General features: G+C 36.4%; 2 protein-coding genes across 3 annotated transcripts; both read left to right on the top strand.

Annotated features, from left to right (window-relative positions):
• Positions 1-4,781: 4,781 nt before the first annotated feature.
• Positions 4,782-8,321, top strand: LOC147478359 (F-box/FBD/LRR-repeat protein At5g56420-like). 2 transcript variants are annotated; one of them, XM_086582800.1, is made up of 4 exons: positions 4,803-4,889; positions 5,085-6,080; positions 7,653-7,808; positions 7,960-8,321. In XM_086582800.1, exons 2-4 carry the CDS (start codon positions 5,103-5,105, stop codon positions 8,278-8,280), a joined length of 1,455 nt encoding a protein of 484 aa, XP_086438926.1. In that variant the 5' UTR covers positions 4,803-4,889; positions 5,085-5,102; the 3' UTR covers positions 8,281-8,321. The 2 variants fall into 2 exon arrangements, with proteins under 2 accessions (XP_086438925.1, XP_086438926.1); XM_086582799.1 differs by having other exon boundaries at positions 4,782-6,080.
• A 560-nt stretch (positions 8,322-8,881) lies between these two features.
• On the top strand, positions 8,882-11,691 carry LOC147478358 (putative FBD-associated F-box protein At5g53635). The gene is made up of 3 exons (XM_086583727.1): positions 8,882-10,009; positions 11,077-11,232; positions 11,320-11,691. The coding sequence occupies exons 1-3, from the start codon at positions 8,942-8,944 to the stop codon at positions 11,608-11,610; spliced, it is 1,515 nt and encodes a 504-aa protein (XP_086439853.1). The 5' UTR covers positions 8,882-8,941; the 3' UTR covers positions 11,611-11,691.
• The last annotated feature ends 3,471 nt before the right edge of the window (positions 11,692-15,162 follow it).

The following is a 15,162-nucleotide window of genomic DNA, read 5'->3' as shown; positions in this document are numbered from 1 at the left end:
GACCGGTTCACTCACATGAACAAATACTTCCATTTTAAACAATTGGGAGTTTAGCTTGACAAGTCACTAAACCTTATAGGAAGGGTGGACCTAGTCTTCGAGTCATGCCCCTTCTTATAATTGGATAAGAAGAAACAGGTTTCATAGGGAAGATTCTCGCCTAAACCTACAAACGGTTGTTGCCAAGTGGGAGCATAGTATCCTTGGAATTGTCATTAGGGATGACAACACTTGCATGGTATGAGTGGACATACAGATATCTATTGTTGAGTAAACAAATTAGATACTCTTGCCATGACATGTTTTCACACAACATGTGTATAGTTGACCACCCGAGCAAGAAAAGAAATATCCCTAAAATTCTTGCTATGTGAGCTCTATTGATATATTTTTGTTTAAAACATATCGAATGGTACCCTTCTTGAACTTTTGACCTTGTCAAGAAAAATAAGAGGACTACTTCGTAACTTTGGTTTGCTCCCCACAAGCTCTTACTAAAAGGCCGACCGGATGCATCTTGGGAAGTTGGTAGAACTCGGCGACAATGACTTCATGTGCAAAGGGTAAAAAAACTCGGGTTTATCACACAATCACCGGGATTCTACGGCGGGACAATTGATGATAATTGTGAATCATGTGATACGTTTTGACTTTATGGTGTGGACTCATAGGGATGAGTGCTATTTGTCAAAGTGATGAAACAAACAGATCTTGGGGTATACACACTCTCTCCGATATTAGGTTTTGGATTCATCTTCTTTAAGATCACTTTCATGGTAGATCATTGTGTCGTGCTTTTCATTGCGACTTGCTACTTCACAGATATCATGATACGTGTGCTAGGGTCACACGAACCATTTGCCGTGTGAGACACACAAATGGCTAAGCATTCTACTTAAATGCTTCTCTTAGAAACCTTCTTCGTTGTGGGCGAGTGGGAGATGTTGGAAATAAGGTTGGATAGGCGCCCGCCAAGATAAGGATAAACCATCGAAAGTATAGGACTCTATCCTATCAGATATTAGATGAGTATAGGATAGAATGACTCTATCCTATCTGATATTAGATGAGTATAGGACTCTATCCAATCTGATATTAGATGAGTATAGGACTCTATCCTATCCAATATTGAGGAGGTGGGAACCTCTATAAATAGACCCCACCTCTCATATATTGATCATCCTAACAACAAGAAAAGCTCTCTCTCCTTTAATGGCAAACCTCCAACATTTTCTAAAGTAGAAGCCCGTAATTTGTGGAGATTCCATAGGTGGTATCCTCTCTAGCCATTGTCAGTTCTTGGTTCTTGGTTCGTGAAAAAAAAAGGTTGCTTCCCGTTCGTGGTTGGAACTTGACTCCAGCAAAGTTAAGAAGAAGAAGATCTTGAGTGTGCCAAGAACATCTTCTCCTGTAGATCAAAGCTTGGAACTTCAAATTGAAAGTCGTGACCAAGGTACGATCTTACATTTCATTGCTTATTTTTTTATGCGGGCATGTGGTATAACGTAATTGTATATATCGTAGGAATCATGCATGAGATATCGATAAAATCCTATAAATACAAATGATATACATGGGATTGATTTAGCATGTGATACTTTTTCAAGTCAATGAGCTCGTCAACTTTGGGTTCAAGCAAAGATCCGACACTGTTGCTCAAAAATCTGTTAGATTCTGATATTGTAGGACTCTGAGTAATACCAATAAGCAACTCAATCACTTTGATCAGTTATATATCCCCCTTTCAGTTTAGCACAATTCAGAAAAATTAATCTACATGTAGAGTGTTTTGATTATTGGTTCTGTTTTGTTCATTAGAGACATGTTAGGCCATCAAAGCTACGTAAGTATTGGGAAACATTTGTCTTTCGTGCAGAAATCAACTTTTCGTTGTCTCAAGTTAATAGAGATACACTATGTCCGAGGATGTGCTAATGAACTTAAATTTTTAAAGTTTTTTCTGAAGAATGCAAGCATCTTGGAAAAGTTGACCATCTTCACCTCGAAGGAACGTTCACATGAAAGCGAGATCCTCTTGACGAGTTTTAGTGAGAGGCTAATGGCATATCCAAAAGCTTCTTCAAATGCAGAAATACTGTTTAAATGACTCTAAGGGGTGACAACTATGCGTTAAGCTTCTGGACTAGTTATATTTAATTTAGTGCTTCTGTGAGGCTATGCATGTGTATTGCCCTGGAGTGGAATTGGACATATAACACATCCTAAATTCTCAAGTTCTCGTGTTACTTTCTGTGAAGCCTTCTTGCTGAAAAGATGGAAAAAGAAAAATCACAATTCGGTGTTGTGATGGTATGTCCATCGGAATAGGTTTTGACAGTTCCTCACGGCTTAACCTATAGACTACAGTTTTTGTTGGTTAATGAGAGCAATTTCAACATAGATTAAGGGCCATTTGTTTTTGCCTCTTATAAGATCTTGAGGTGTTATAACCTCTTATAAAATGTGGCCCAGTGATTTTGGACATTTTTTTTGTTTGTTTTTTGCCTCTTATAAGAGGCATTTTACTAGAAATGTCTTATAAGAGGCTCAAATTCTATAAGTACCAAAATTGGATCTACTTCAATTCTATAAATCTTATAACTTGAAAAATGACTCAAACACCTCCGTCCATATACCCTTAGGCTGAGTCCAATGACTCCCTATCCCTTTAAAAGTAGTGTTAAAGTCAATAAAGTAGAGTTAAAATCAACAAAATAGAGCTAAAGTCAACAAAATAGAGCTAAATCATTATTTTTCTATGTATATATACAAAGGATTTTACTCTCTATTTCTATTTTACTCTCTATATATAGAGAGTAAAATAGAGATATAGAGTAGAATCCTTTGTATATATAAAGAGGAAATTAATGATAGAGAGTAAAATCTGTTGACTTTAGCTCTACTTTTAAAGGGAATTGTTTTTGCCTCTTATAAGATCTTGAGGTGTTATAACCTCTTATAAAATGTGGCCAAGTGATTTTGGACATTTTTTTTGTTTGTTTTTTGCCTCTTATAAGAGGCATTTTACTAGAAATGTCTTATAAGAGGCTCAAATTCTATAAGTACCAAAATTGGATCTACTTCAATTCTATAAATCTTATAACTTGAAAAATGACTCAAACACCCCCGTCCATATACCCTTAGGCTGAGTCCAATGACTCCCTATCCCTTTAAAAGTAGTGTTAAAGTCAATAAAGTAGAGTTAAAATCAACAAAATAGAGCTAAAGTCAACAAAATAGAGCTAAATCATTATTTTTCTATGTATATATACAAAGGATTTTACTCTCTATCTCTATTTTACTCTCTATATATAGAGAGTAAAATAGAGATATAGAGTAGAATCCTTTGTATATATAAAGAGGAAATTAATGATAGAGAGTAAAATCTGTTGACTTTAGCTCTACTTTTAAAGGGATAGGGAGCCATTGGACTCAGCCTTATCCTTATTTCTCCTTTTTTCTTTTTTCATTATCTTATTTTCCAAATAACTCTATTACCCTAGCCACCACCGGCTACCACCACCACCACCACCAAACTATTAAAACCACCACCACTACTGCCGCCATTACCACCACCACCATCATTACCTCCACCACCACTATCACCGTATTATTAAGACTATCACCACCACCACCACCACTGTGCTATTAAAACCACCGCTACCACCACCACCATACTATTAAGACTATCACCACCACCACCACCGTGCTATTAAGACATCCACCACTTCTACTACGACCACCATCACCGTGATATTAAAACCAATATCATCACCTCTACTACCACCACCATCGTGCTATTAAGACCACTACCACCACCACCGCCAATTAAGGTAGTTTTCTAAAATCGATATTCTAATTATCAAAATTGATTTAAAATTGAAAATCAAACTATATGTTTGTTTCAAATTAATATATTCAAGTTAAATGTGATGTAAAGTAGGGTTATATTTGTCAAATAACCATCTATAAGATGTAATGTATTTGTTTTTTCTATTTTTACAAGTGCTTATAAGAGGAACTTAAAATAAAAAACAAACCACTTTATAAGACCATCTTATAAGACCCTCTTAGAACACATGGTCTTATAATACCCTCTTATAACTTAACCCAAAAAAACAAATAGCCCCTAAGTGGGTTGGTTGATTATTTGGAGTTAAATGACTAATCTCCAAGAAGGGTACACATGGCCCTGTTATATAAATGGTCTCGTAGTTGATCTAACTCAGTACTAAATATCAGCATTTCTTACACTATGCCCATTAGATCCTCTGGAGATGACACTGAACTTATTGTAAGAATTGAAAATATAATAATTTTTATTTAATAAACAGTAAATTTTATCATATCCTTTATTCTATTAAAAATAAAAGCAAATAAGCAAAAAGACTTCTGCCTTAATTTATTATTTTTCAAATTCTATACTTTTGCATGAGCTCTGGTGTAGGGTCTCCACCAGCCTTTCTGAATTGTAACCCAACATATTTTGAAGGAAAAGTCTTTAGCAACACACAAAATGAACCGAAAATTGTGAACACAATGACGTGGCACTCATCAGGCAGGGGGTGCGTGTATATTTCTCAAAGAAGTACTGGAAATCAAGGTCTCTCAGATTGCCACGTCATTGTGTTCACAAATTGTGTTCAAAGTGTGTGTTGCTGTAGAAGCACTCTTAAGGTAATGAGATGTCGGCAAATACCGATATGTCACACTACACAGCTGAATGTATCGGCATGCCAAATAAGTAGTTAATTAGGACCGATAACTATATTAGGAACTTCATAAGCAGGAATTTCGAAGTTGCTATACATAGGTTTTAATTAAAAATAAGTCTGGAGCCCTAACTGTCGCACTGTGAAATCTTTCAATTTTCCTGTGGGCACAGCGAGGTAAAATCTTTTTTACCTATGCTTTAGTTTTTCTTTATCTGTATGAAATTATGAATATGAAATTTTAAGTCTTGTGCTAAAATATTGAAGGAATGGTTGTTTTTATTCGTTCAATCGCTAATTTGTCACAACTTAATTAATGAACTGGACATGCTGCTTAATTATTATTTAGTTTGCTAAGTTGTTTCCATGCAGATTACAATTCAAGAAAGCATGCACGAGTCAATGACTGATAATGAAGATAGAATTAGCACCTTACCAGATTCACTTCTTACTCACATACTCTCTTCCCTAGACATGAAACAAATAGTACAAACAAGTGTTCTATCGAAAACATGGACATCGATTTGGCTTTCTTTCCCGTATCTTAACTTCGACTTCCGTAACTATTGCACCCACAATCTAATCAGGCATGATTGTCCTTGTGTGGGCATGTATAAGGATTTCTTAAACAAGGTATTTTTCTTTCGCGAATCCTCTACTATTTTGGCTTTTCGTCTCAACTGGCAAAACGTGCATATCTCTAATTCAAGGGAGACAAATACATTGATCCAAAATGCGGTACGGCGTAATGTTCGAGAACTTGATCTCCAATTCTGTGGTGATTGTTCAATCTTTAGGCTATCTCCGTATCTTTTTACATGTAAATCACTGACAACGTTGAAGTTGACCATACTGTGTTATCTGTGTGGTGAGACACGAAGCGACTTGCATTTCCTGATTCACAAGGTGTTACGTAGGCCTTTGTTGACTCTACCTGAAGCTTTGAATCTACCAAGTCTCAAAACTCTGCATCTTCAATCACTTCATTTTCAGGGAGCTATAGAAGTCTTTTTATCAAGTTGTCCGCTACTTGAAACTCTTATTCTAATCACTTGTGGACTTGATCAATCAAATGAAGTCACGATTTCTGGGCCTCAACTTAAATACTTGGAAATAGATAGGCTCTACGGAAATGCTAGTACGCGGTCCAAAGAAAAATGTAAGATCAATGTATCGGCTCCAAACCTCACAACATTCAGGTGTAGAGATGATACTTCTAATGAATACGCCATGGAGAATGTTCCTTCTCTTGTCATGGCAGATATTGACATTGAGTCCATAGACGAGTTAAGTACAGGGTTATTACAGATGCTTGGAGAGCTTCACAATGTGATCAGGTCGTTAAAGTTATCTGCTCCGCTCGTTGAGGTATGTTCCGATGCTCATGTTTTACAATGATTGAATTGGCAATTACTTTTCCTGGTTAGGCTTACTGTTGTGATCTGATAGTCTGATCTTTCTTTTATAGTAAGTTGAATTCATGTCTTCGTTTAGTTCATTCCGTAGAGACACGTAAAATAGATCTTCCCTTCTTGTTTTGCTTAAGCTTAAAATTTTGCTTTGCATCCAGGGCAAATGCAAAATTTCCTTCTTGGAAGTATGAGACAGCAAGCAAAATATAGGCTCCTGTTACATATGGCAGCTTCCAACTGTGATTTAACACATATAGTCTGCCATCCCCTATCTATTGCAAGAAGTTAAACAATGAGGTCCTGCTTTGTGTGCAACAATTGATTACCTGAAGCCATGGTGCTTGTTTTGCAGTCACATAATTAGAGTTGGGCTTATATATATATATGGATATTAATTTTGCCTATTGAGTGCATAGCTCTGTTTAAATTGGTTTCGAAGGAGAAATCTTATAGACTGTGTGGATGTTACAATGTTTTGGTTGGTAAACTGACACTTTTGCTTTACAGAAGTCATGCACGGCTGGTGACTAACAAGTCAAATGCAATAGACTCCCATTTCAAATACAGATGTCAAATGGCAGAGCCAAGATGCCCAGAACTATCACTTTTCATATCCATTGTTAGAGATCTCACTCAGCACTATAATATTAAATGGGAAGAACAAAACTTCACCTTAACCTTATACTAAAAATCTTCAATACTTGGCCCTACACATACTTGGGTATTGTCCTGCTGTAAAAGAGGGGGAATATACAATGTGGGTTACATCAGAAACCACACAGGGTAGTGTTTATATAATAGACTTTCCAGCAAAATATTGAAGAAAAATAGCACACTTTTCATCCATCTGTGAACCTATAGTAGGTTATATCAGGTACTTCCCATCTATTCACCCATGAAGGTCTCCCTGGATCACCTAGCTCACTGTTTTTCATTGTCGCTTCAGACTTAGCGGCTTAATTTGTCTGCAACAATATTTTTACTTCTCTGTAATTGGTTGCCATCCATATAGCATGCAGTTGTTTTTTTCCATATATTTGTTTTCTTTGTAAAGTTTTTTTTCAAGATAAAATAAGTGCTGTTCTGTTTCAGTTATTGCCCCTTAGCCCTTTTCTTTGTATCTGATTAGTCCACATTTTGGCCCTCTTGTTCTTCATGGAAATATGGAAAAAAAATTAGAAACAATTTAAGGCTTGAGCAGGGGATTAGTGAGGGACCTTTAGGTGTTTCCAACACAAAGGATGCGAAGACTGATAAAATGTGGACATCTTAAAATGTCTGCAAAGGTTTGACTGGATTTCCATCTCTTTTGCTACGATTTTTGTGGTAGTATACCTACGAATATAATCCCTCCAGTCATACATTGAATTTATACATTTGTGAGGAAGACAAGCACAGATAATACGGTTTTGCTATATTCTAGCTATCCCATAGAGTGCAAATTTAGTGCTGATCTTGCTATATTCTTTTGTTTCCCTTGATGCTCTACATATTCTGATTAGGTTTTCATTTTTTTTAAATCGGCAAGGTCATCCCAAAGGCATTTGAACTCCGGCCTGCTCAATTTTCTGCTCTAAAGCATTTGAAGCTGAAAACATGGTTTTCCAGAGAATCCATCAATTGCATCAAGTGCATACTGCAGAACTCTTACTGTTTGGAAACACTTATTGTGGACGCAGTAAAGGTAAGAAACAAGAGACACCATCTAGTATTGATTCTATTTGTGATACTAAATCGTTATTGAATGCTAACTAACTATACCAACGTGTTTTTTGCCTTTGTTTTATGTTGCTAAACCAACTCTATTGAACCCATACTGTTGTTTGTTTCTATAGGCAAAAGTTGGTAGTTCGCAGGACAAAGATATCAGAGTTTTCGGGCCCACTGTTATATCAGAACAGAGCGACTTGTACAAGCTCAGGTCTGTCAAGATTGGAAGCATCCTAGAGGGCTTGGCTGAGCTTGAATTTCTTAAATATTTGCTGAAGAATGCCATTTCCTTAGAGAGATTGGTCGTCACCTTTAAGCATTCACCTGATCAGCAGACGCAGGTGATGAACTTTAGTGAGAGGCTGTTGGCATTACCAAGAGCCAGTTTAATCGTTGAAATATTGTACGACCAAGAGCCAATTTATTCAAGTATAGAAACCTTTTAAATTTTACTAGAAAATTAGTTCCGTTTTAAGAGTTAATTTATACACGCACATATTCTATACTTTTTTTGGTTTAAATGCTACTACAGTAATAGGCAGTGAACCAATTTCTTTCGTATACAAAGATATAGTGTTTTTGGAAATGGTGCATATGCCAAAGCAAATCATCACAACTTCTGACACTCTTCACCACCTTTCGCCACCATTAATTTTACACAAGAATTTTGTGGTTTATTCTCTTCAAAAATAGAGTCGTCTCTCTTTATTAAATTGAAATGAGTTCGATGAACATCTCTATGTCCCAACCAGTAATACACATTGCAAAGTGCAAACCTTTTTAAAAAATCTATTAGCCATCCTACACTTTCATGATACTTCAAAATACACACCAATGCTTTGAAATATGCACAAAGCAGCATGAACAGACTTAATTATCTAGTTATTTCATTAATTAAACGTTCTTTTTCAATTACTTGCACTCCAAGCTAGGTTTTGCCTCCACTACTTGTTCCCCAAGTTTCGGCTAACAATAGAACCGACCTTTTAGGAAAAGGTTGTTTGAAGGCAATAACCACTATATATACCCTCGTTTCATTAAACTCTTAAGTCTCTCTTTTTCTAAAGATCCGGAAACAATTTAGTTCACACTAAGAAGTCAGAAAATATGGATGGTGAAGGTAGGATGAGCTACCTACCAGAATCAATTGTTGATCAGATCCGCTCTTTACTACCCGTGAAAGATATGATTCAATCGCGCCTTGTATCTAAAAGTTGGAGATCTGAGGTCTGGAAATCCTCCCCTTTCCTTTTCTTTGATGTTAGTATGTATTACGATCATGATTCATCGCATAACCAACGTTACATGCAGGGTCATCATTGTTTTCCGAAATTGTTTAAGGAACTTGTTCATAAAGTACTGTATTTTCGTGATAATAATTGTAATCTTCGGATCTTACATCTCAACTGTGGCGTTGATGACAGCGCGTCTTCATCGCTTATAAATTTAGTGACCACATATGCTGTGTGTTATAGTGTCCAAGAGCTTGATCTCCAATTTTATCCTAAATTTAGTTGCCTACTTCCTAAGTCACTTTTCACTTCTACATCATTGACAACCTTAAGGCTGAGACTGAAAATGGCAATACATAGGGAATATGGTAACGATTGGAGTGATGAAAATCATATGGATGAGAATGATGAAGATAGGAGATTTGGTATGACAGTAACTTCCTTTGACATACCTGAAACATTCAGTCTTCCAAGTCTTAAAACTCTGCATCTTCAGTCAGTTTATTTTCCAGAGACTCAGTTCATGCAACAAATTTTATCGAGCTGTCCAGTTCTTGAAACCCTTATTATAATCAATTGTGTGCTTGATGAGAACGATGCTCTCACTATTTCTGCTACTCAACTTGAGCACTTGGAAATCGATATGCTCTGGTTCTATAACCCTGGAAATCATCGTGGTGGTACGAAATGTAATATCAAAGTATATGCACCTAACCTTAATACATTCAGGTGTAAGGCTGATATCTCAAGTGCATTTTCCGTAGAGGATCTTTTTTCTCTTGTTGAGGCAGACATTGAAATGAAACTTCCACTTAAGTCTACGGAGGAAAAGTTTTTGGACTTGTCAAGTGATAGGAAGAAAGAGCTCGGTAAGAAGATGTTAAAACTTCTTGGAGGACTTTATAATGCCAAGTCGATAAGTTTATCAGCTCCCTTGCTTGAGGTATGTTTTCGGTCTATTTACTTTCTTTGTTATCGTATTTTTTCTTCATATTTGGATCTGATTACACCCATCTTTAAGCCTAAGTGGAATCTAACGACGTAGGGATCCATATGTGAGCGTAGCATGTATATTTACATACGCTACAATGACACCAGCTTTCTTTCTCATTTTGTGAATGTATTACCTTTTTCCAGACTGGTCCAGTAGATGTCGAAGTGACCCAATCATTAGATTAGGTCATAACCCCTGCCCATTCTCATGTTGGCCGAATAGATCTGTTAACCTCATGTTATTCTTTTATTGTATCATACATACTCATATCTAATGATGATATTGGTAAACTGAATTGGTAAACTGAATTTAGTTTATGACAGCAGGGCCGACTATGAGGGATGGCTATCTAGGCAGCCGCCTAGGGCCTGAAACTGGAAACACAACCGCTACTCCACCTATTTGTTTGTGTTACATGTAGCTAAAATTGTAAATATTCTAAGATATAAACAAAAATGGTGTAGAAAAGATTTGTCTGGTTGTCGCCTAGGGCTTCCACAATCTCAGACCCGGTCCTGGTTGATGAGAAACGTTGCACGACAAGACCGTCTCAAGTCTGACTTTGTAGGTATGTAGACAGTGGATACCACAATAGAGTATGTTGCATTTTATTGTGGTGCTTGTGAAATGTAAATTTTTTATGGAAGTGGCTTGCGCCTCTTACTTCATTTTTCTCGATTCTTCAATCTTCTTCTTCTTAAATCTTTTCTCCCATTTGAGGATCACGGCATGCATCCTTTCGTCTCACTCTCGTATTTATTAATACTTATTTCAAATTGGTGAGTTCAAAGCCTTCGACATACCTAGTTTGCTCCTAGATGAACAGAACCAAAGTTTGACACTGACCTTGTAGTGCAAGTTCTCAATTCAAAAGTTGGGCTCTCCCCTGCTAGCATCCTCTAGTTTTTGTATGTTTACTTTTGTGCTTCTTTCACCTAAATACTGGTTTCTTTTGGTTTCGAGCATTAAATATCTACTGCATTATCTGAATATCCTTCATTTTTCTAATTGGCAAGGTTATCTCAAAAGCAATTGGTCTCCTACCCACACCATTTTCTTCTCTTAGAAAACTGAAGTTGGAAACATGGCTTACCCGAGATTCCATTCGCGGTATAAAGTACTTACTACAGAACTCTTGCAATTTGGAAACACTGCTTCTAATCATAACAAGGGTAAGAAACAAATACATTCCACTATTGCAGCTCTGACACTTCGAGATAATATGTCAACCTTTTAATAAATGCTTTTTGTTTGTTTAGATAAACCTTGGTTCAACAACTATATTGGATTACTGGGGAGCAAATTCGCTATCAAATAAGTGCAATTTGAATCATCTGAGATCTATCGAGATTCAAGTTGAGAATCCAGTTATCCTAGGCCGTTTGATTGAAATTGACATTTTCAAATATTTGCTGAAGAATGCAATTGCCTTGGAAAAATTGATCATCAACTCAAAGGCAGCCGACAGTCAAAGGCAGCTAATGAAATTTGGTGAGAGGATACTGGCACTACCAAGATCATCTTCAAGTGTGGAAATATTGTACTTTTGATTATTGGCAATGAGATTTGCCTAATTAGTCGTATACTGGATTACATTTGATCAAATGGAAGCATCAACTTTTACCTTTTAAGTCTAGCTAATGTACTCAAGCAATGAAAGGATCACCTTCGGCTAGGCGTAGGACTAATTAAGGGATCGGGCCTAACCTAGATTTAAATTTATATACTGTCACAAAAATGTTTCGTGTACCTACTGTAGTCATGCAATGGATACGCATCACAAAGATGAGATTCAGAAAGCATCAGTATACATCAGCTAACAGTTGCCACAGTTGCCTCTGCTTTTCTAAACATTATTGTCACAAAGCAGCTTCTGTATTTCTGTATCGATACATAAGTTTGTACGATCTTTAACCTTTTTGGTATGGGAGAGAAGCTTCAAATCACTGCTTATATAAACTATGTCCATATAAATGGACACTGTCTCAGCTAATTCCAGCTTCAATTTTATTTTGTGAAGGCTTTTTGTTGAGAAAATGAAAGAATAACAACTTTATGTCACTAAGAACAACTCAAGAACCAGGGGGAGGGGAGCATGTCAAAAAGGCCCTAAACAAAATGTACTACTTTTTCTTGAATCGTTTAGCTGACTCTTCGTCTTAACAGTCACAATGTGCTAAGCCCTTCCTCTAGCTGACTACAACACAAAACATGAATGATCATGAACTCATTGAATCTACCAAATCTCAATACTCTGCATCTTCAGGCACTTTCTTTTGGGCTGAAGAAGTTTATCCAACTTCTGTCAAGCAGTCCGGTTCTTGAAACTCTTGTCATAATCAACTGTGGAGTTAACGGAGAAGACTATATCGATATTTCTCATTCTCATCTTGAACACTTTGTAATAGATAAGGTCTTCACATGCAAGCGAGATTCAAGCAAGTCAAAAGTGTGTAATATCAGAGCATCTGCTCCAAACCTTAGAACAGTCAGTTGTAAAGCTGATACCCGAAGTGAATACTCTGTAGACGAGCTTTCTTCTATAGTCATCATGGCAGACAGAGACATTAAAATGCCCTGAGAATTTTTCGAGATTTTCTAGTTCTGAGAAGATAAGGCTTGGAATGCAGATGGTGGAGATTCGTGGTGGCCTTTGTAATACAAAATCGTTAAACTTAACTAGTCCCACGCTTGAGGTATGCTTTCTTCCTCTTCTTTAACAATTGAATTGCTTACGTGCTTCTGTTAGGATATCTATAGCGACTAGAACATCGCACTGAATTTTACGAAAAAAAGTATACATAGGAACATTCTTGCTTGTATCCCTCAGGGCTCAGGCCTTTTTGTTTTACCACTGAAGAAAAAAAGTAGCTGCAATGACACTAGAACCTACCCTTAGGCCTTTTAGTTTAGCCATTGAAGAATTTCCAATGCAAATCCACACACATGGCTCATTGGCTCATGCTTATATTTCTAATTACTAGTACAGTGGCATCTTATGATTTTACTAAATTTTTCTCTCTTAAATTGGCCAGGTAATCCAAAAAGAATCTGGACGACCACTGACTCCATTTTCTTGTCTAACGAAAATGAAATTGAATACATGGCTTACCCGAGATTCTATGACTCCATTTTCTTGTCTAACGAAAATGAAATTGAATACATGGCTTACCCGAGATTCTATGCGCGACATAAAGTACTTACTACAGCACTGTTGCAATCTGGAAACACTAATTCTGGTAATCACCAAAGTAAAGGTTGATAAACCAACGATATTGGATTACTGGGGTGCATATTCACTGTCAAAAGATTGCAACTTGTATAAATAAAGTCTATTGAGATTCGTATAGACATTCCAGACGTGCTAGGGGGTTTGATTCAACTTGAAATACTCAATTTTTTGCTGAAAAATGCAATTGCCTTTGAAAAATTGATCATTACCTTGAATGGACCTGATAGCCAGTGTGAGCTTATGAAGTTTAGTGAGAGACTACTGGCGTTACCAAAAGCCTCTTCAAGTGTAGAAATATACTATTCTTCTGATTTTGAGATATAATGGAAATCTGTCACAGCCCGAATTTCTAAACAATTAAAAAAAATAAATATTTGAAATATAAATATCTCAAACATCACTCAGTTCAATTGTCTAAAAACCCAGGCTATGACGGAGTGGATACAACACATACCAAAACCGAAAACCCACATCATAAAAGAATCTTAACAACAAAAATAATCTCAAAAATTCTCTTTATTACTTTATAAAAAAGTCTATCTTCCGTCCCAATAAAACATCAAACCACTCTAAGAATAACAGGTCTTCAACATCGTATTTTCATGTCATATGAAAAGAAAACTACGTTATTACATACTTCCAAAAGATCAGACCTAATAAAATAACCTCCCAGACTGCTCCAGGCAAGAATCCAAATCACACGCCGCGGTTCCACTGCCTTCCACCTATGTTCCCAAGAGCACACCCACGTTGCCAAAACAAAGCAAACATGGGTCAGCAAAATGGAATTTGCTGGTATGAGTAGACTAACCACATAAAACCATTATCATACTTTAATTATCCAAACAATCACGTTATATTTTCCCATAACTTAATCATTCTCAGCTTGGAAGACAGGTAGTTCCGTCATTTCAACCGGCATAGTTTCTTCCCAAGCAAAACTTCCATTATATTAACTCATTCTAATAACTCGTTTTAATATCTAAATCATTGAATTAAAACTTACCGATATCCACTCATCAGTATAAGGGGTAGGATCGTCCCTCAAGACAAAAAAATGTTATTAAGTCCTACCCTCCTGCAAAAGAAAGTTAGAACTTCTATATAACATATGTAGATATTATATTAGGTATTCAAAAGTAAACCCAAACACTTGCATAATCAAATAATACAACTAACCCGCAAGGCGAATACCTTAGTTCCTCTCTAGGGCAGTCCAAAGAATCTGGTCATTCATAACACATTCAATGAATACCCGGGTCATTCATGGCACATTCAATTAATACCCATAGATAACGCTAACGGGCTATTTATGGCACATTCAATAAATGCCCACCTAAGATATGACATCAACAGTCATAAAACTCAATTTCCAAAACTTGAGGCGTGAAGAGTTCTAAAAGAGGTGGTAAATTTGTTTACGCATTATTGAACTTTATTGCATATATTATTTCAGAGAACGTAGGAGTATCTTGTTTCATGTATTTTTTTTTAGTTTACGCGTTATTAATTAGATTGATGTCTAAGTATCATAACGTTGCATAACATAAAAACTGAAATATCACATAGTAGTTAATACACATACACACGTATATATAAAGGTCTTAGCCTAAAGCCAAACATGCTAATAGTCCTAGACCTATTCTAATAACCCAAATCATAATCCAAGTTAAAATGTCAAATTGGGTCAACTGGTCAAAGTCTGTAATACCCCGTATAATTTTATACTATATTCTAAGTATTGATTGTTTGTATGACACTAAATAAAGTATGTATGAGCTTATTTACTGGTTTGGGCTTCATTCTTTCTATTTGGGCTATTTTAGATTTGGCCCATGAGTTAGGGTGGACTTAAGTTTGCATAGTTGCT

The sequence above is a fragment of the Coptis chinensis genome, chromosome 9, assembly GCF_015680905.1.
Source record: "Coptis chinensis isolate HL-2020 chromosome 9, ASM1568090v1, whole genome shotgun sequence".
Lineage (NCBI taxonomy): Eukaryota > Viridiplantae > Streptophyta > Magnoliopsida > Ranunculales > Ranunculaceae > Coptis > Coptis chinensis.
Note: the sequence above shows the minus strand (reverse complement) of the source record. Positions and strands in the feature narration are given on the sequence as shown.